We start from the raw sequence: 21,118 nt of genomic DNA on the forward strand, positions 1-21,118 counted from the left end.
ATTGGCCAGCACACTCGCCTGACCTGAACCCCATAGAGAATCTATAGGGCATTGCCGAGAGAAAGATGAGAGACATGAGACCGAACAATGCTGGTCTTCCAGAACACCTCAGCAGTGCCATAGACTGATGGCATCTGTACCACGCCGCATTGAGGGCCCCAACCAAGTACTGAGCACATATGTATGATTAGACTTTTCAGAGGTCCTACATTTTTCTATGTAACATCCTTTTTTTTTTTTATTGATTTCATGTAATATTCAAATTTTCTGAGATTGTGACTTTGGGGTTTCATAAGCTGTAAGTCAAAATCATCCAAATCATAAGAAGTAAAGGCTTGAAATATCCTCTCACTGCCTGTAACGAGTCTTGTATGTTAGTGTCACCTTGTAAGTTGCATTACTAAATAAATGAACTTTTGCACAGGGCTGAAACGTTTACGCGATTGAAGTTACGGACATATTGATATCAAAAATATCTACTTTCTTTGTTTCTTTTCAGTTTTTTATAATAAAGCAATTTTGAAAAGAAAAATTGTTGTTGTGTGTCCATTTTCTGAACACCTTTTTTTTATTTATTTTTTTCTGCCGATCGTCTTGTGCAGGGGCTCGTTTTTTTGCAGAAAGAGTTGACGTTTTTATTGGTACCATTTTAATGATTTTTTTTGACCATTCATTATTACACTTTATGGTGCAAGGTGACCAAAAAATTGGTTGTTTTGGAACAGTTTTTATTTATTTACTTTTACAGTTTTCACCTGAGGGTTTAGGTCATGTGACATTTTTATAGAGAAGATCGTTACGGACGTGGCAATACCTAATATGTATACTTTTTCTTATTTAAGTTTTACACAATAATAGCATTTTTGAAACCAAGAAAATGCTTTGGTGTTTCCATAGTCTGAGAGACATTTTATTTTTTTGACCAATCGTCTTGGGTAGGGTTTAATTTTTTGCAGGATGAGGTGACTGTTTTATTGGTACCATTTTGTGGGACATAGGCCTTTTTGATCACTTGGTGTTGCACTTTTTGTGATGTAAGGTTTATCAGACGAGGTGGATCATATGATATATATTTATAGAGCCGGTCATTACGGACGCGGCGATACCTAATATGTGTAGTTTATTTTTTTTCATTATTATTTTTTAACCTCTTTTATAAATGAGCGGATATAGGAAAAGGCAATTTATTTTATTTTTTAATTTACATTTTTATTTATTTATTTATCTTTACTTTTTTATTTTCACTCTTTTTATCAAGTCCTACTTGGATCTTGAAGATCCAGTGCGGCTGATTGCTGTACTATACTTTGCTCTTGCATTGCAAAGTAAAATACTATCCGTTTTACACTGATAGATGGCAACATTAAACGCCTTTGCATGGCAACCATCGGGCCGCTGCCATCGCCGCGTGGGCAGCCCGATGGTTGAGAGCGGGAGCCCCCTCCCTCTGTTAACCCCTTGGATGCTGCTGACAACGGCATACAGCTGACACTCGCTGCTGACGGTGGCGGCTCAGGAACAGAGCCGCCGCCATCAGATACAACAGGGGCACCGCACAAGGGGGCACAGATGAGGGCTGGGGAGGGGACATGGATGGGGGCAGGCGGGCACAGTTGCCGGCACATACACAGTGCACGGCCGGCAAAGCTGGAGGCAGGGCGCACAGATCGGGGCAGGTGGCTCACATATTAGGGGCAAGGAGGATATGGTACCTGATTTCAGGCTCTGATCTGCAGAGTCCAGATCAGAGCCTATAACCGGCATTTTAACACTGCCGCGCACCGATTGGTTAGTCTGCATAGACTAACCAATTGGAGCGATCGCCGACAAGGGACCACTCCTATTTCCCTCTTGCCGGCATTGCTGGACTGTATGCTGTCCGTGACATCGGCAGTGCAGGGGCAGAAGCTTTAATTCTAGTGCTTTGCAGCGCTTGGATTAAAGAGCTGCCATGATGTCTATACACGTGCTAGCTGCACGGGGCATGTGTAACTAGCACGTATATAGCCGTATGGCAGTTTTGGAGGGGTTAATATTTTAGACATTTTAAGACACACCTTTTTATGTCTGTTTTTATAAGTAAAATCGGGAAATGGTCATTTGAATTACTTGTAGTGTTTAGTCCCCTCAGGACTTGTACGTGAGATCCTAATGCTCAGAGACTGTTATAGAATACTATTGCAGTCTATGGGATATTTACTGGCTGTATATCAAGTCACAAGGCCCAAGGCTGTCATAGCAACATATTGGAGCCTCTCAATTTCTCATCTCTGTGTCTCCACAGATGGATCCAGGAGGAGAAGTCCCCCCGAGAGATGTCCCCGTCCTAGGTATTCCCAGGACTGTCCAGAGGAGAAGCTCCCAGAGAACCATCAGGTAGATGGAGCTGAGCCCTATACACATCTATATAGGGGGGGTCCTGCAGTCATATAGGGGTCATAGATAGTGGGGGTCTCTTATGTGGATCTGTTAGATTTCCCACCTGTCTTCTGTATTGTCCTGAATTGTTACAGATGACAAATCAGGGGGAAGATGTGACTGATATTAAAGTGGAGGATGAAGAAGAGCGGATGATGGGCGATCCCCCGTGTAAGAGTGAGGTGGAGGAGGACATTCCAGGAGATGTGACCACAGGTATGGAATCATGAATGGAGGAAGGATATTGGGAGGTTTCTTCAGGTGTTTTGCCGGACACAACTTCAGGTTTGGATCCTCTTTATAGAGAGTCTCTTTACTGCAGCTACACTTCAAATTATAGGCGTCCTCTCACTTCAGCAAATGGCGTTTATCTTGTAGAGAAAGTTATTACAAGCCACTTGCTAATGTGTTGTGATTCTCCATGTTGTCTTCTTTGTTGGCTAAACTAATTTTTCCATTGCGATATGCACAGCTCGTTTCCATGGTTACGACCACCCTTCAATCCAGCATTGTTGGCCGTGCTTGCACACTATAGGAAAAAGGCCTATGTGGGTTCCTATGGTCTCGGCCACCAGAGAGTCTAGTGCTTTTTTATATTTTTTTCTCTATTATGTGCAGCACGGCCACCGTTGCTGGATTGCAGGGTGGTCGTAACCATGGAAACGAGCGGTGTATAATGTGATGGAAAAATGAGTCTAGCCAGCAAAGGAACCAATATGGACAATCACAATACATTAGTGGCTTGTATTTACTTTGTCTACGTGATCAATGCCACTTGCTGTAGTGAGGCCGCCCTTTCAAAAACTACACTTTAAATGAAGTTTAATATGATATTATTATATAAAACAGTAATAGTATACCCATATATGTACACAAATAGAAAACTTACATCACTGACTGATATAACCTCATCGGACAGACACATTGTCTGTGAAGCCCTTTCCAGCAGAAGCAGTCGGTCTTGATGGAGAGCGCCGTTTTCTATAGATGGACTTTGACCAGTAGCTGAAAAGCTCCAGCTTTTATATGGTTTAACCACCTGCCGCCACGCTAACGCGAAAGGCGTCATTGCGGCGGCTCTCCCAGGTCACACCAACGCTGATTGGCGTCATCTCGCGTGAGCCGAGATTTCCTGTGAATGCGCGCACACAGGCGCGCGCATTCACAGGAACGGAAGGGAAGCGTGTGGATCTCCAGCCTGCCAGCGGCGATCGTTCGCTGGCAGGCTGGAGATGCGATTTTTTTTTTTTTTTTTTTAACCCCTAACAGGTATATTAGACGCTGTTTTGTTAACAGCGTCTAATATACCTGCTACCTGGTCCTCTGGTGGTCCCTTTTGCTTGGATCGACCACCAGAGGACACAGGCAGCTGTGTAAAGTAGCACCAAACACTACACTACACTACACCCCCCCCTGTCACTTATTAACCCCTGATCACCCCATATAGACTCCCTGATCACCCCCCTGTCATTGATCACCCCCCTGTAAGGCTCTATTCAGACGTCCGTATGATTTTTACGGATCCACGGATACATGGATCGGATCCGCAAAACACATACGGACGTCTGAATGGAGCCTTACAGGGGGGTGATCAATGACAAGGGGGTGATCACCCATATAGACTTCCTGATCACCCCCCCTGTCATTGATCACCCCCCTGTAAGGCTCCATTCAGACGTCCGTATGTGTTTTGCGGATCCGATCCATGTATCCGTGGATCCGTAAAAAACATATGGACGTCTGAATAGAGCCTTTCAGGGGGGTGATTAGTGACAGGGGGGTGATCACCCCATATAGACTCCCTGCTCACCCCCCTGTCATTGATCACCCCCCCTGTAAGGCTCCATTCAGACATTTTTTTTTTGGCCCAAGTTAGTGGAAATAGTTTTTTTTTTTTTATTTTTTTTTTTCTTACAAAGTCTCTTATTCCACTAACTTGTGTCAAAAAATAAAATCTCACATGAACTCGCCATACCCCTCACGGAATCCAAATGCATAAATTTTTTTAGACATTTATATTCCAGACTTCTCACGCTTTCGGGCCCCTAAAATGCCAGGGCAGTATAAATACCCCACATGTGACCCCATTTCGGAAAGAAGACACCACAAGGTATTCCGTGAGGGGCATATTGAGTCCATGAAAGATTGACATTTTTGTCCCAAGTTAGCGGAAAGGGAGACTGTGAGAAAAAACAAAAAAATATCAGTTTCCGCTAACTTGTGCCCAAAAAAAAAAAATTTCTATGAACTCGCCATGCCCCTCATTGAATACCTTGGGGTGTCTTCTTTCCAAAATGGGGTCACATGTGGGGTATTTATACTGCCCTGGCATTTTAGGGGCCCGAAAGCGTGAGAAGTCTGGGATCCAAATGTCTAAAAATGCCCTCCTAAAAGGAATTTGGGCCCCTTTGCGCATCTAGGCTGCAAAAAAGTGTCACACATGTGGTATCGCCGTACTCTGGAGAAGTTGGGCAATGTGTTTTGGGGTGTCATTTTACATATACCCATGCTGGGTGAGAGAAATATTTTGGTGAAATGCCAACTTTGTATAAAAAAATGGGAAAAGTTGTCTTTTGCAGAGATATTTCTCTCACCCAGCATGGGTATATGTAAAATGACACCCCAAAACACATTGCCCAACTTCTCCTGAGTACGGCGATACCAGATGTTTGACACTTTTTTGCAGCCTAGGTGGGCAAAGGGGCCCACATTCCAAAAAGGCACCTTTTAGGATTTCGCCGGCCATTTTTTACACATTTGGATTCCAGACTACTTCTCACGCATTAGGACTCCGAAAATGCCAGGGCAGTAAAACTACCCCACAAGTGACCCCATTTTGGAAAGAAGACACCCCAAGGTATTTTGTGATGGGCATAGTGAGTTCATGGAAGTTTTTATTTTTTTTCACAAGTTAGTGGAATATGAGACTTTGTAAGAAAAAAAGAAATAAAAAAAATCCTCATTTTCCGCTAACTTGTGACAAAAAATAAAAAGTTCTATGAACTCACTATGCCCCTCAGCGAATACCTTAGGGTGTCTACTTTCCGAAATGGGGTCACTTGTGGGGTGTTTCTACTGTCTGGGCATTGTAGAACCTCAGGAAACATGACAGGTGCTCAGAAAGTCAGAGCTGCTTCAAAAAGCGGAAATTCACATTTTTGTACCATAGTTTGTAAACGCTATAACTTTTACCCAAATCATTTTTTTTTTTAACAAAACATATATTTTTTTTTAATCAAAGACATGTAGAACAATAAATTTAGCGAAAAATTTATATATGGATGTAATTTTTTTAGCAAAATTTTACAACTGAAAGTGAAAAATGTCATTTGTTTGCAAAAAAAATCGTAAAATTTCGATTAATAGCAAAAAAAGTAATAATGTCAGCAGCAATGAAATACCACCAAATGAAAGCTCTATTAGTGAGAAGAAAAGGAGGTAAAATTCATTTGGGTGGTAAGTTGCATGACCGAGCAATAAACCGCTAAAGTTGTGGAGTGCAGAATTGTAAAAAAGGGCCTGGTCACTAGGGGGGTATAAACCTGTGGTCCTTAAGTGGTTAACCAGTGATCTTCACCTCCTAGTGGAATGTCGCCAGCTCCTGCAGTCTGTAAGTCACTGTGTGTATGGTGTTTATCTGGTATTCCGGACCTTGGCGTGGCCACACTCAGATCAGCAATAAGACCCCTTTCACACGAGTGAGTTTTCCGCGCGGGAGCAATGCGTGACGTGAACGCATTGCACCCGCACTGAATCCTGACCCATTCATTTTGATGGGTCTGTGTACATGAGCGTTGTTTTTCCCGCATCACTTCTGCGTTGCGTGAAAATCACCGCATGTTCTATATTCTGCGTTATTTCACGCAGCCTTGGCTCCATAGAAGTGAATGGGGCTGCGTGAAAAACGCATTGCGTCCGGGAGCTGTCCGTTGCGTTGAAAACTCAAGTAACTTGGCAACAGTGAAGGGATTTTCTACAGGAAGTTAAGTTTTTCAGCGTGTGGCTCCAGGTAGAGGATGAGAGTGGAGTGTCTGGAGAGTTTCTTGCCCTCGCGGAGTAATGCCGAAGACACCAAAATCGATGGACGTGTAGTGGCTCAATGTCCTTGTCCAGGAGAGGCCCTGCATTTGGGACACAAGGTCGGGGGAATATCATGACCGATACATAAAAAGATTCAGCATGGGTGGAAATTACCCAGGAGCTGTTTGCTACTATATGGGACAAAACTAAGGACAGAGTTTGGGTAATTGGCCAATCTATACATGTGTGGCCCACGCTGGCCTCCCCAGCGTAGCGCGTGGCCCATGCTGGCCTCCCCAGCGTAGCACAAGAAAACCGATGCCTACAGCCGAAGCTAGACTATTTGTCTAGAGCCTGGCAGGAGGACCACTTGGAGCTGTATAGCAGAAGTCTGGCGCATCATTTGAGGAGCATGCCTTGGAACGATTGCTGAGAACGAAATCCGCTCTAGAAATGGTTCTGGAGGAAGCAATACATCCTAATGATCCCACTGAGATATTGTGGCCCTGGAGAATTGGCGCACCCATGGGCACGTGACTGGCCCCCAGCCAATGCCAATTCCCCAGGTTTCCCACTGACCGCCACAATACCCTCCTCCAAGGGAACATTATGGCCCACAAAGTCACCCATATGGGCAACCTTAACATGGCGACATCTCTTATACCCAGCCTGTCCCCTCCTCATCACAACCAGGGCCATCTCATCACTCTGGGCCGCATCACAACCCTCCTGCCATGGCCCTCAGTTTCAGGGTCCACCATCGTCACCTGGACGTTTTTTCAATTTATATTTTGTGTTTATTGTTTGTTTATTTTATTACTTTTCAGGGGGGAAAAAAGATGAGTTGACTACTCTGTTGAAAATAAAAATCTGTTTATTTTTTTTAATGCATTTTATTGTTAATTTATTATGTACAGTCCATAATGATATTTATGTAGCACAAACACATTATTCATTTTAAAAGTTTAATATAAATGAATATAACCAAAATACAATTACTATATATACAAGATTTGTCAATCATTTACACACACAAATATTAATTTGGTTATAAACAATATAAACCAATTGAAACACTTTATTCAACATATTTTTATTTCTAATACATCTCTTCCCCACAAAATATATATATAATGTCCACTATGCAGACGATGGTAAACACAATACAGATGGAGTTTAGTGACACATGTAATGATAGTTTTTATTAATTCATAATGAGGCCAACTGCAACTTTATTAATGATGATGCTGATAGTCATACATTTCGTACTAAAATGTACACTTTATATTAATGAGGTATTAATACATATTTCACATAACGTATTCTAAAAAATATATGTAAGCTCACAACCCACGTCAAGGGTCCTCATCTTGCGAGTCCCTAACTAAAAAATACAGAAACAAACCAAAAAATAACCATCCAGGTTGGGAAAAAAAACAAAAAATCTGGCAACTACAACCTTCCACATGTCGAGTACTGCTGCTGGAAAGGGACAGAAACGATAGGGCACATAAAATAATCAGAAAATAACTCCCTCAGTCCTGCCGATCCTGATCTTCCAAGTTGGAAAGGGTCTCTTCCAGATGGCGGACTATAGACTTGGGCGGCTTCATCAGGTGTCGACTCATAGGTGTGTATGTAGTTGTGCAGCACTACACTCGCTTTGATGACTACATTCACATTTTCAGGGGCCAGCTGTATGCCAGAAAGAAAAACTCACCATTTGCTACAAAAAATACCAAAGACGCACTCCACAAACCTTCTGGCCCTACTTAAACAATAATAAAAAATGTGCCTCTTTTTTCATCCAAACATCGCCTAGGAAAGGGGCACATGAGTCGCTGGTGGCTATGGTACGTCCAGTTAGTTGGACTGAAGCCAGTGACCCATTCTGGAAGCCCTGAAGATGCAAGCATCTGCAGAACTTCCATAGGACTGAATATCTACAAATATAAACCTGTAGTTTGTGTCAGCCAAGGTTAACAAAACTACAGAGAAAAACTGTTTATATTGTTCAGTGGCTTCTTAACTAGAGTTGAGCAAACCCGAACTGTAAAGTTCGTACCGAACTTTAGGTTTTTCGGCACCCGAACATTTAGATAAAAAGTTCGGGTTCGGTGGTTTCTTGGCGCTTTTTTGAAAGGCTGCACAGCAGCCAATAAACAAGCGTCATACTACTTTCCCCAAAAGGCCATCACAGCCATGCCTACTACTGGCATGGCTGTGATTGGCCAACTGCAGCATGTGACCCAGCCTCTATTTAAGCTGGAGTCACCTAGCGCTGCCCATCACTCTGCTCGGATTAGTGTAGGGAGAGATCAGGGAGAAATCTTATCAAGAACTGGTTTATGTACTCAACGATCTACAGAAAAAGTGTTTTGTGGGTGCAGTGCACACTTTTTTTTAAGCCTGCCCTGAGCCAACTACTGCTGAAAATGAACTTTTTTTTACTTCAGTTTGTCAATATCAAAACATAATCGGCAGCCATTTTATGCAACAATAGTGCACCAGCACAGGCTATCTGCATGTCTGCAAGTCCAGAAATACAGCTTTTTGCTTACTGGGGTTAAAAAAAAACATTTTTTTCATATAGTGCACATCTAGGATTAGACGTGCATAAGTGAGTGTCACATTTAGGCCAGAAATACATCTTTTTGCTTACGGGGGTGAAAAAAATACATCTGTTTCATATAGTGCACATCTGGGATTAGACATGCATAAGTGACTGTCACATTTAGGCCAGAAATACCGCTGTCATATAGAGTAAAATAAAATATTTGAGTGCAATACCCTACATCAGGGTTTTTATTGATGGTTAATTATTTTTAACAGACTTAACCACTTTTTACTTTGCTTGATGAACGCTAACTATGAGGCAAACATCTAATAAAGGACGCGGTCATGGTCATGATGGTGGTGTTGGTGGAGCCTCTGGTGCTGGGAGAGGACGTGGCCGTTCTGCCACAGCTACACGTCCTACTGAACCTACTACCTCAGGTCCCAGTAGCCGCCAGAATCTACAGCGATATTTGGTCGGGCCTAATGCCGTTCTAAGGATGGTAAGGCCTGAGCAAGTACAGGCGCTAGTCAATTGGGTGGCCGACTGGATCCAGCACGTTCACATTATCTCCCACCCAGTGCATATCGGGGAACCTGTCTGATCCTCAAGTCATGCAGCAGTCTCTTATGCTGTTTGAAGACTCCGCTGGCAGGGTTTCCCAAGGGCATCCACCCAGCCCTTCCCCAGCGGTGGAAGACATAGAATGCACTGACGCACAACCACTTATGTTTCCTGATGATGAGGACATGGGAATACCACCTCAGCACGTCTCTAAAGATGACGAAACACAGGTGCCAACTGCTGCGTCTTTCTGCAGTGTGCAGACTGAACAGGAGGTCAGGGAGGAAGACTGGGTGGAAGACGATGCAGGGGACAATGAGGTCCTAGACCCCACATGGAATGAAGGTCGTGCCACTGACTTTCAGAGTTCGGAGGAAGAGGCAGTGGTGAGACCGAGCCAACAGCGTAGCAAAAGCGGGAGCAGGGTGCAAAAGCAGAGCAGCCGTCGCCAAAACAGTTCGCCTGCTACTGGCCACCGTCACCAGGGACCGAGCACACCAAAGGCAGCTTCAAGGAGTTCCCTGGCATGGCACTTCTTTACACAATGTGCTGACGACAAGACCCGAGTGGTTTGCACGCTGAGCCATCAGAGCCTGAAGCGAGGCATTAACGTTCTGAACCTTAGCACAACCTGCATGACCAGGCATATACATGCGAGACACGGGCTGCAGTGGAGTAAGCACCTTCAAAACCAAGAAAGGGCTCAGGCCCCTCCTGCTCCCTCTTCTGCTGCTGCCTTGGCCTCTTCCTCCGCCTCTGGAGGAACGTTGGCACCTGCCACCCAGCAAACACAGGATGTGCCACCAACAACACCACCTTTGTCACCAAGCATCTCCACCATGTCACACTGAAACGTTCAGCTCTCCATCTCACAAACCTTTGAGAGAAAGCGTAAATTCCCAGCTAGCCACCCTCGATCCCTGGCCCTGAATGCCAGAATTTCTAAACTACTTCTCCAGGAGAGCCATGCTCTCCCTGCACAATAAAGTATCAGATAAAATCAAGTGTGCACTGCGCAATGCCATCTGTGGCAAGGTCCACCTAACCACAGATACGTGGACCAGTAAGCACGGCCAGGGACGCTATATCTCCCTAACTGCACACTGGGTAAATGTAGTGGCGGCTGGGCCCTATACGGAGAGCTGTTTGGCGCACGTCCTTCCGCCGCCAAGGATCACATGGCATCATTTTTTGCCTCCTCTTCCTACTCTGCTTCCTCCTCCTCTTCTACCACCTCCTCATCCAGTCAGCGACAGACCTTCAGCACAGCCAGGGGTAAACGTCAGCAGGCCGTTCTGAAACTGATGTGTTTGGGGGACAGGCCCCACACCGCGCAGGAGTTGTGGCGGGGTATAGAACAACAGATCGACGAGTGGTTGCTGCCAGTGAACCTCAAGCCCGGCCTGGTGGTGTGCGATAATGGGCAAAATCTCGTTGCAGCTCTGGGACTAGCTGGTTTGACGCACATCCCTTGCCTGGCGCATGTGCTGAATTTGGTGGTGTAGAAATTAATTTACAACTACCCCATGTCAGAGCTGCTGCGTAAAGTGCAGGTCGTCTGTGCGCGCTTCCGGCGTTCTCATCCTGCCGCCGCTCGGCTGTCTGCGCTACAGCGTAACTTCGGCCTTCCCGCTCACCGCCTCATATGCAACGTGCCCACCAGGTGGAACTCCACCTTGCACATGCTGGAGAGACTGTGCGAGCAGCAGCAGGCCATAGTGGAGTTTCAGCTGCAGCACGCACGGGTGGGTCACACTGCGGAACAGCACCACTTCACCTCCAATGACTGGGCCTCCATGCGAGACCTGTGTGCCCTGTTTCGTGTACTCCACCGACATGGCCAGTGGCGATGACGCCGTTATCAGCGTTACAATATCACTTCTATGTCTCTTTGAGAAAACACTTAGGGTGATGATGGAAGAGGATGTGGCCCAGGAGGAGGAGGAAGAGGGGTCATCTTTAACACTTTCAGGCCAGTCTTTTAGAAGTGGCTCAGAAAGAGTATTTTTGCAACAGCAGAGGCCAGGTACAAATTTTGCCAGCCAGGGCCCACTACTGGAGGAGGAGGAGGATGGGAATGAAGCATGTTCACAGCGGGGTGGCATCCAACGCAGCTCGGGCCCATCACTGGTGCGTGGCTGGGAGGATACGGAGGATGATGACGATACGCCTCCCACAGAGAACAGCTTGTCCTTACCTCTGGGCAGCCTGGCACATATGAGCGACTACATGCTGCAGTGCCTGCGCAACGACAGCAGAGTTGCCCACATTTTAACGTGTGCTGACTACTGGGTGGCCACCCTGCTGGATCCACGCTACAAAGACAATGTGCCGTCCTTAATTCCCTCACTGGAGCGTAATCGAAAGATGCGCGACTACAGGCGCACGCTGGTAGACGCGCTCCTGAGAGCATTCCCGACTTACGCCGGGGGACAAGTGGAAGCACAAGGCGAAGGCAGGGGAGGAGGAAGAGGTCGCCAACGCAGCTGTGTCGGCGCCAGCACCTCAGAAGTTAGGGTTAGCATGGCCGACATGTGGAAAAGCTTTGTCACCTCGCGCAACAACCGGCCCCAACTGCTGATATGGAGCGTGTTAGCAGGAGGCAGCATTTGAACAACATGGTGGAACAGTACCTGTGCACACGCCTCCACGTACTGACTGATGGTTCTGCCCCATTCAACTTCTGGGTCTCCAAATTTTCCACATGGCCAGAGCTAGCCTTTTATGCCTTGGAGGTGCTGGCCTGCCCTGCAGCCAGTGTACTCTCTGAACGTGTATTTAGTACGGCAGGAGGCGTCATTACAGGCAGACGCAGCCGCCTGTCCACAGCCAACGTGGACAAGCTCACGTTCATTAAAATGAACCAGGCTTGGATCCCTCAGGACCTTGTGCAGAATAGACAGTTCTAACAGCCTCAACCATCCATCCTGGTACTCAAGTGCACTTATTCTTTTTTTTTTTATATGTCCCAATATTTTGGGGGGGTACCCCTATGTAAAAATGCTAAATAACACACATCTGTGTTGGCTACCTATTCCTCCTTCGCCGCCGCTTCCACCTAGACCGCCACGTGAGCCTACACCGCCACATCCACCCATTCACCGCCTCCTCAACCTCTTCCTCCTACATCATTCCTAATTTTTTTAAGGTCTTTTATGTTTTTTTTTATTAATTTCCCTATCCATATTTGTTTGCAGAGCATTTGCCATGCTCTTAAGCACATTTTGCTGCCTTTTGCAGCCCTCTAGCTCTTTCCATGACATTTTTACAGCCATTTTAGTGCTCAAAAGTTTGGGTCCCCATTGACTTCAATGGGGTTCGGGGTCAAGTTCGGATTAAGTTCGGGCCCCGAACCTGAATTTTTTTTTTTTTAAAGTTCGGCCGAACCCGAACATCCAGGTGTCCGCTCAACTCTATTCTTAACCCGTATGTGCTTCCCATCAAGGGCACCTATACAATTTGGGAATAAGCCCTGGGCTATATCAAGCCACTGCTGCCTGGTTGGATTTGGCAGCACCAAAGCTTTCAGTCTCAACCAAATGGTGGCGCATGTAGCCCATACCACGCCAGCAATTGTGGAGGTCCCCATTCTAAACTCAAAATGTAAGGACGAAAAAGACTTGTCAGTTGCCAGATATCTGAAAAGTAAAAAAAATACATTAGCACCAATAATACACAAAATATCAGCATTACTTATAAGTATTTCATAGCAATGTTTTTGGCAAGTTGAAATAAAATTATACCATACAACCAGATTGGGACTCTATACTTTATATTAAAATACACTTTAAAGTAAGGTAAACCGTTTAGCTACATCAACTTCTAGACCATTGCCATATACACACAGGTGACGGATCCTCACCATTACTGGGAGGATTAGGAAAAAAACTAACCTGCGGAACTTTAATCTGGTCTGACTAATAAATGACTGGGTAGTACACCAAATGACTGTATAAAAAGTGGCCAGGGCAAAAGCACACACAGTTTCTTACTGTAAATGTACAATATATAATACATGTGTAATACTATTAAGTACTTCTACATAGAACAGGTAATGTTCAGAATACACGGGCCATAGACCAAATAGCTATGTATTGGCAAACAGTGGGTCATTCATGTATGAGTCTGAGAATATAGTCTTACCTTAAAGTAACAATCAGACGTTCTTCAGGTGACGCACTCCGCCGCATGTTGGTGTCCTGGAAAGTCGAGGCAGGCCGCAACTCCCCCAACAGCCGATTAAAGGTAGCCACCGACATGCGGAAATAATTAACTTATCAGGGTGCGCACGAAGCTCAGAATACAAACCAACAAATTGACCTTTGGTGGCCCACTGTGAAATGATAGGATGCACCCACATCCGCTTCCTCCTCTATCATTCTGGCCGCTCTCCGAAACAACGGAAGACTGGCCAGTGCAAGAACACATGCTCGGTGGAAGATAAAGGGAAAGTGCACATCCTGCAAAGGAAAATCCAAAAACCCAGCCCACAAACAAGCCAATCTCCCCAAAAAATTAGCTTTCCCAAAAACAAATGCATGCTGGGGGGATTTATATGTGTTTGCAGTAACAGTTGACTCTAGAGGATAGTTCAGTTTTTTTTCATGCACGTTAAAAACGCATGCAATCCGCATGTCACCCGCATGGAAAAAATGCAACACAATCACATACAAAACAGAAATCACATGTAAGCAAAATCACGTGATTATCACTGAACACATCCAGGCCTAATCCGTCACGCTCGTGTGAAAGAGGCCTAAAGGAAGGACATCTTCCTGCAGGGTCCACTTCTGGATTTGGCAAAAAAAAAACTATGGGGGTCATTTATCAAACTGGTGTACAACAGAACTGGATTAGTTCCCCATAGCAACCAATCAGATACCACCTTTCATTTTGGACAGCTCCTTTGGAAAATGAAAGGAGGAATCTGATCGGTTGCAACTAAGCCAGTTCTACTTTACACTAGTTTGATAAATAACCCCCTATGTGTGTTTGTAGAGTAATACGAACATTCTAAATTTGTTTGCCTCTTTGTTTACTACTTTTCACAAATATCCACTTTTAATCCTCACAGAAAATCTCAGTAGAAACTCTGAAGAAAACTTCACGTTATCACAGAATGGTAAAGTAGAAGAGGAAGATCTCGTGCAGTGCTCGTCCCGAGAAAACCTCATTACCAGAAATGTGCATCCTGGACTTCATAATACAGATCTGTCACATTATCCGGCTAAGTGTGAGGAACCTTCTCCTGACCAATCACAGATTGGTGCCACAAGTACAGATCAGAAAGAGGAAACAAGTTTTCAGTGCTGGGAATGTGGAAAACAGTTTTCATACCGCTCAGGTCTTCTTATGCACAGAAAAATTCACATAGAAGTGAAGCTGTACTCCTGTTCAGAATGTGGGAAACGTTTCGCAGACAAACCAAGGCTTGTTGCCCATGAAAAAATTCACTCAAGGGATAAACCATATTCATGTTCAGAATGTGGGAAATGTTTTGCAAATAGATCACATCTTGTTACCCATGAGAGAACTCACACAGGGGAGAAGCCGTATTCATGTTTAGAATGTGGGAAAAGTTACACAAATAAATCACAACTTCTTAACCATGAAAGAGTTCACACAGGAGAGAGGCCGTATTCATGTTCATTATGTGGGAAACGTTTTAGATATAAATCACAGATTGGTTATCATGAAAGAAGTCACACAGGCGAAAGGCCATACAAATGTTCTGAATGTGAGAAATGTTTTCCTGATAAAGTACAACTTGCTAGCCATAGGAGAGTTCACACAGGAGAGAGGCCGTATTCATGTTCAGAATGTGGGAAATGCTTTGCAGTGAAAGCAGGTCTTTCTGCACATCAGAGAATTCACAGAGGAGAAAAACCATACCCATGTCCTGAATGTGGAAAATGTTTTCGTGATAAAGCACAACTTGCTATTCATAAGAGAGTTCACACAGGAGAGGGACTGTATTCATGTTCAGAATGTGGGAAATGTTTTCCACGAAAAACACCTCTTGTTATACATGAGAGAATTCATACAGGTGAGAAGCCATATTCATGTTTGAAATGTGGGAAATCTTTTGCTGTTAAATCAAGTCTTTCTACGCATCAGAAAACCGGGAAATGTGTCACAGCTTTAGTCATATCAGAGTTCACAAAGGAGAAAAGCCGTAATCATGTTCAGAATGTTTGAAATGTTTCTCAAAAAGGGCAAATTGGGTTATATATGAGAAAATTCACACAGGAGAGAAGCCGTAATCTTGTTTAGAATGTAAGAACTGTTTTATTTCTACAGCCAGTCTTCTGCATCATCAGAAAACTTACTGTAGAGAATCCATTTTATGTTCTTTATATGGAAAATGTTTTATTGAGAAATCAAATTTAGAAAAATTCACACACAGAACATACTGTATTCTTGTATGGAATGTGTGAAATGTAATAAAAGCAAGAAATATGTTTAACCTATATTGACAGTATGTGACAGTATGACATAGTGGGACTCCCTTTGGATTTTGTGTCCCCTTGAAAATGCAGTGTAGTCTCAGGCGTCATGTTATAGAGCAGGAAGATCTGAGGAGATTGACTTATAATTTTGTGGGAGAGATTCAGTAAACCCTTTTTTCCTGATCGTCCTACAGCAGCACACACATAGGGGGGTTAATGACTCATTAACTTCCGGATAGAAGAGACGCAGTTTACAGTTAAACAATTAACTACTGTATAAATTACCTTAAAAGGAAACACCCCTCATATTTTTTTTGTCTCTTTAACGTTGGATAGAAGTGTACCTACTGGCTGAACCCTATATACAGAGAGAGTTCTCTGTCCCTAAGGTTCCATTTGGGTGATGTGCCGTTCCTGTATACCTTTGTTGGGTCGCTCAGTTTACAACCTCTCACCCCGTGCTGTATACAGGCTGAGCCTGTCCCTTGGCCATTAACCCCTGCGGGGTGAACAAGCAGAAAGTTACTTGATTGATGCAGAGAGTACTTGCTATCATCCAGGCATATGGGCTTCCTGAATATCACCTGAGATTTCTCACGTGTACCGCGGGTAAGTGGAAATGACCGCTCGTATATTTTTGGTGTACCAAGATGGCGGCAGTGTCAAGCAGCCCTCTGCGCATGATGGATGCGGAGTTTCTTCGCTCTGCACATGCCTGGGACCACGCAAATCTCGCCAGATCTCGTAAGTTTAAAAGTCCAACTTGTTCACTGGGTTGTTGCGCTCTTTCTCACTATATGTTTTTGTTGGCAGATGGATTCTCCTCAGCGTGGATTCCGGTCCAGGTTTTCCTGTTTAGTTTTGCGATCCTTTTTGTCCCATTTAGGAATCTGTAGTTTTTTCTTTGGGCTGTTCTTTGTCTGCCACTCCCAGTTACTATATATTCTGTCTTTCTACTTCCCTTGTTGCCAGATATAGACCTTCCTTCAAGATATACTATTCTGACCTCTGTTGGAGTTGCTGTGGAGCTGGTGGAACAGTTGGAACTGGTGCTGTTGGATCTCCGGTTTGTTGTCTCTATACTGTCCTCATACACGTTAGCACGGTGTGTAATCTGACATGTAGCTAAACCTTTTTGTCCTCTGAGAGAAAAGAGACTGTTCCGCTTTAAGGTTCTCTTTATTGCTCGTAGACTGACAGGAAAGGTGAAACTACAGAATAAAACAGTAGTATTTTAGAACATAAATACCATGGTATATGGCATAAAACACAGATTAACCTGCTATACATTCAGTATATGATATAATACAATGATAGTAATGAGCTATCAATACAAGAAACATAATACAATGCAGTAAATGACACATAGATAGTGCTCTTACCGACTATGCTCAAAAACAGGCTGAATAACAGATGATGTGACAGGAAAACCAGTGAGAGAGCATGATTGCTGAGACATAAGATGGTGGCTGTTTGCTGTACCAGCACAAGACTAGCAAGAACCAGGAACTACCCACAATGCACTGGGACTCCCATAATGCATAGAGAAAAACAGGCTGGGTGAAATACCTAAACTCATCAATAGATGGTGCTGTTACGACACAATGTAATGCAAATGAATTACAACAGTTAAAATGCCATGTCAACTGATAAAGAGACAGAAACAACTGGAACTGAATCTGGGGACAGAACACTCCCCGCTTGACGTCAACCGACGTCACTATTGTATTCTTTTGGTGCAAACAGTAGAACGAGTTCTCCTACTGGTCTGAGGAACAATTTGGTCTCTCCCTGTCTCCGTATTTTCAATTCTACTTTGCGTACAATTCCGTCCTTACTTGGGAATGTCTTAGTCACAAGTCCTAACGGCCACTCGTTTCTCCGTGACTGGCAGTCTTTCATTAGGACTACATCGCCAGTCTGGAGGTTAGGCTTGTTGGTTTGCCACTTTCTCCTCGGTTGCAGAGTGGGAATGTATTGCTTTTTCCACTTGTCCCAGAACGAGTTTGAGAGACTCTGTACTTGTCTCCATCGATTTTTGTAAAGATCTTTGGAATTGAATTCTCCAGATGGAGCACAAATTTGTTCAGTCTTTTGGGTAAGCAGTGTGGCGGGTGTGAGAACTGTTGGGTCATCAGGATCGCTAGAAATCGGGGTTAGCGGTCTGGCATTTATGATAGCCGATACTTCTGCCATGAAGGTAGTCAGGCTTTCATGAGTCAGCTTTGAAGATCCTTCTTGTAAGAAGATTGAGTCGAGGATTCTCCGTGCGATGCCTATCATCCTCTCCCAAGCACCTCCCATGTGAGAAGAGTGTGGTGGGTTGAAGGTCCAAGTACATCCTCGTTCACTGAGGTATCTTTCTATGTTGTTAACATCCAAGTTGGAAGAGAGTTGTAGTTCTCTTGCTGCTCCGACAAAGTTTGTGCCTCGGTCAGAACGAATGTGTTTGACAGGTCCTCTAATGGCAATGAAACGTCGGAAAGCATTAATGAAACAGGAAGTATCCATAGATTCAATTACTTCAATATGGACAGCTCTGATGGACAGACAGGTGAACATAATCGCCCAACGTTTCCCGTGCGCACGGCCTCCCCTGGTTTGTCGGACAACCACAGGCCAAGGTCCAAACACGTCTAGGCCAACATTGGTGAAGGGTGGATCCATACTTAGTCGGTCATACGGGAGGTTTGCCATCTTCGGTGCCTGTGACATACCACGGAGTTTCCGACAGGTAACACATTTAAATATGAATCTGCATACACATCTTTTAGCTCCAACTATCCACATTCCGGCTGCTCTTAGAGCTCCTTCAGTAAACAGACGACCTTGGTGCTTTGTCTGTTCGTGGTAATGTTGCACGAGCAGAGTAGCTATATGATGCTGTCCAGGAACTATCACAGGATGTTTCTCTGCTAGGCCTACATCGGCTTCCATAAGGCGTCCACCTACCCTTAAGAGCCCATCTTCATCGATCACTGGGTCTAGTTTCCTTAAAACACTACCTTTAGGCACGGGTCTTTGGCTGACGACACAGTCGATTTCCGTAGCATAGGTTTCATGCTGTACAGCCTGGATAATTACATTTTTTGACCGCTCTAGATCGAGAGCTGTGTAGACATGTTTACAATGATGCCAACCTCTACAGATATCTTTATCTGCAGATGAGGTTGCTTTGTACGACCGAGCAATGTGGGTCAGGCAAGTGATGGCACGGACAAGAGATCTCCAAGTAGAGAACCTACTGAATCTGTGGGATTTCAGGTGGTGGTCCAGAGTCTCCGTATGTAACACAGATACCTGAGGACGTATCTCAACATCAGCATGGGGGTCTACTAGTTCAAACATGGCAGTTTCTGTTGTGTTGGGCGTCGGTTTATACAAAAAGGTGGGGCCTGTAAACCAAATTGTATCCTTGAGACGGTCAGCAGCGACGGATCTGGTTGCATGGTCTGCAGGGTTGAGATGAGTAGGTACATATTTCCATTGTTCAGGAGAGGTAGATCTTCTGATCCTTAGAACTCTGTTGTTGACGTAGACATAGAAGCGTCTAGATTCATTACAGATATATCCCAGTACTATCTTGCTATCTGTATAGAACTCAGAATCTTTAATCTCTAGGTCCATTTCTGTAGCGATGAGTTCGGCTAACTCCACCGCTAACACCGCGGCACATAGTTCCAGGCGTGGTATTGTGTGTTCCTGGAGTGGCGTTAGTTTTGCTTTACTCATGACGAACCCTACATGGCATTGTCCGCTGGTATCTAACGTCTTCAAGTAAGCTACCGCCGCAATTGCTTTGACTGAAGCATCGCAGAAAACACAAAGTTTTTGTGTCTCAACCTTGGTAGTTGGTATAGAAACATATGGACGTGCTATGTGAAGATCCGATAAGGCTGTAAGGGAATTCTTCCAGGCCACCCACGTGGTTCTTTCCTTCATGGGAAGGGGAGTGTCCCAGTTCGACCCTTCTCTGGTGAAGTCTCTTAACATAGCTTTACCTTCGATGAGTATAGGAGCTGCAAATCCCAGTGGGTCATATAAACTGCTTATGGCCGACAGTACTCCTCTGCGAGTAAAGGGTTTTTCTTCTTTGCTAACCTGGAAAGTGAAAGTATCAGCTTTTATGTCCCATAGTAGGCCAAGGCTCCGTTGCATCGGAGGCGAGTCAAAGCCTAGGTCTAAATCCTTCAAGTCTTCTGAATGGTCCTGAGAAGGAAAGGCTTCCATCAATTTCTGGCTGTTAGAAGCGATCTTGTGTAGCCTCAGGTTAGACAGAGAGAGCATCTCCTGGGTTCTTTTAAGAAGACTGATTGCAGTCTCATCTGAGGGCATTGATTTCAGACCGTCATCCACATAGAAGTCCTTCTCTACAAAGAGTCTGACATCCGCTCCGTACTTTTCTTCTACTTTCTGAACTGCGCGTCTTAATCCATAGATAGCGACTGCAGGAGAAGGACTATTGCCGAAGATGTGAACTTTCATATGATACTCTGTAACATCTTTAGAGGGATCGTTGTCCTTGAACCATAGGAATCTCAAGAAATTTCTATGTGCCTTCTTAACTAGGAAGCAATGGAACATCTGTTGGATATCAGCCGTGAATGCAACTGGAGTCTCTGCGAAACCGGAGAAGCACTCCTATGAGCTTGTTGTTTAGATCCGGGCCTGACAGCAAAACGTCATTCAATGATACGCCTTCACACTTGGCACTTGAGTCAAACACTACTCTGATTTGACCTGGCTTCTTCGGGTGATACACGCCAAACATGGGCAGGTACCAGCGCTCTTCCGAGTCTCGAAGTACAGGTGCTAGCTCTGCATGACCATTCCGGAATATCTTTTCCATGAAGGTAAAGAAGTGATCTCTCATCTCAGGTTTGCTTCTTAGGTTGTGCCTGAGAGAGACAAATCGCTTGAAAACTTGCTCTCTATTGTTGGGTAAGCGTTGTCTTTGAGGTTTAAAGGGTAGAGGTGCAACCCAGCTTCTTGTTTCGTCCTGCACCATTCCCTGCTCCATTATATCTAGGAACAGTCTATCTTCGAATGACATCGCTATACGATTGTCTTCTTTAGTCTTGCGGAAGACTGTGGATCCCAGGTGGTCTTG

General features: G+C 44.6%; 1 protein-coding gene across 1 annotated transcript in view; it reads left to right on the forward strand.

The window, feature by feature from the left end:
• The first annotated feature begins 2,573 nt into the window (after window positions 1-2,573).
• Window positions 2,574-21,118, forward strand: part of LOC122935205 (zinc finger protein 585A-like) — a 53,773-nt gene continuing 35,228 nt past the window's right edge. Inside the window, exons 1-2 of the mRNA XM_044290969.1 lie at window positions 2,574-2,634; window positions 14,634-15,754. Of these exons, the coding sequence (XP_044146904.1) occupies window positions 2,574-2,634; window positions 14,634-15,754 (1,182 nt within the window). The remainder of the gene's footprint in view (window positions 2,635-14,633; window positions 15,755-21,118) is intronic.

The sequence above is a fragment of the Bufo gargarizans genome, chromosome 4 (assembly GCF_014858855.1).
Source record: "Bufo gargarizans isolate SCDJY-AF-19 chromosome 4, ASM1485885v1, whole genome shotgun sequence".
Lineage (NCBI taxonomy): Eukaryota > Metazoa > Chordata > Amphibia > Anura > Bufonidae > Bufo > Bufo gargarizans.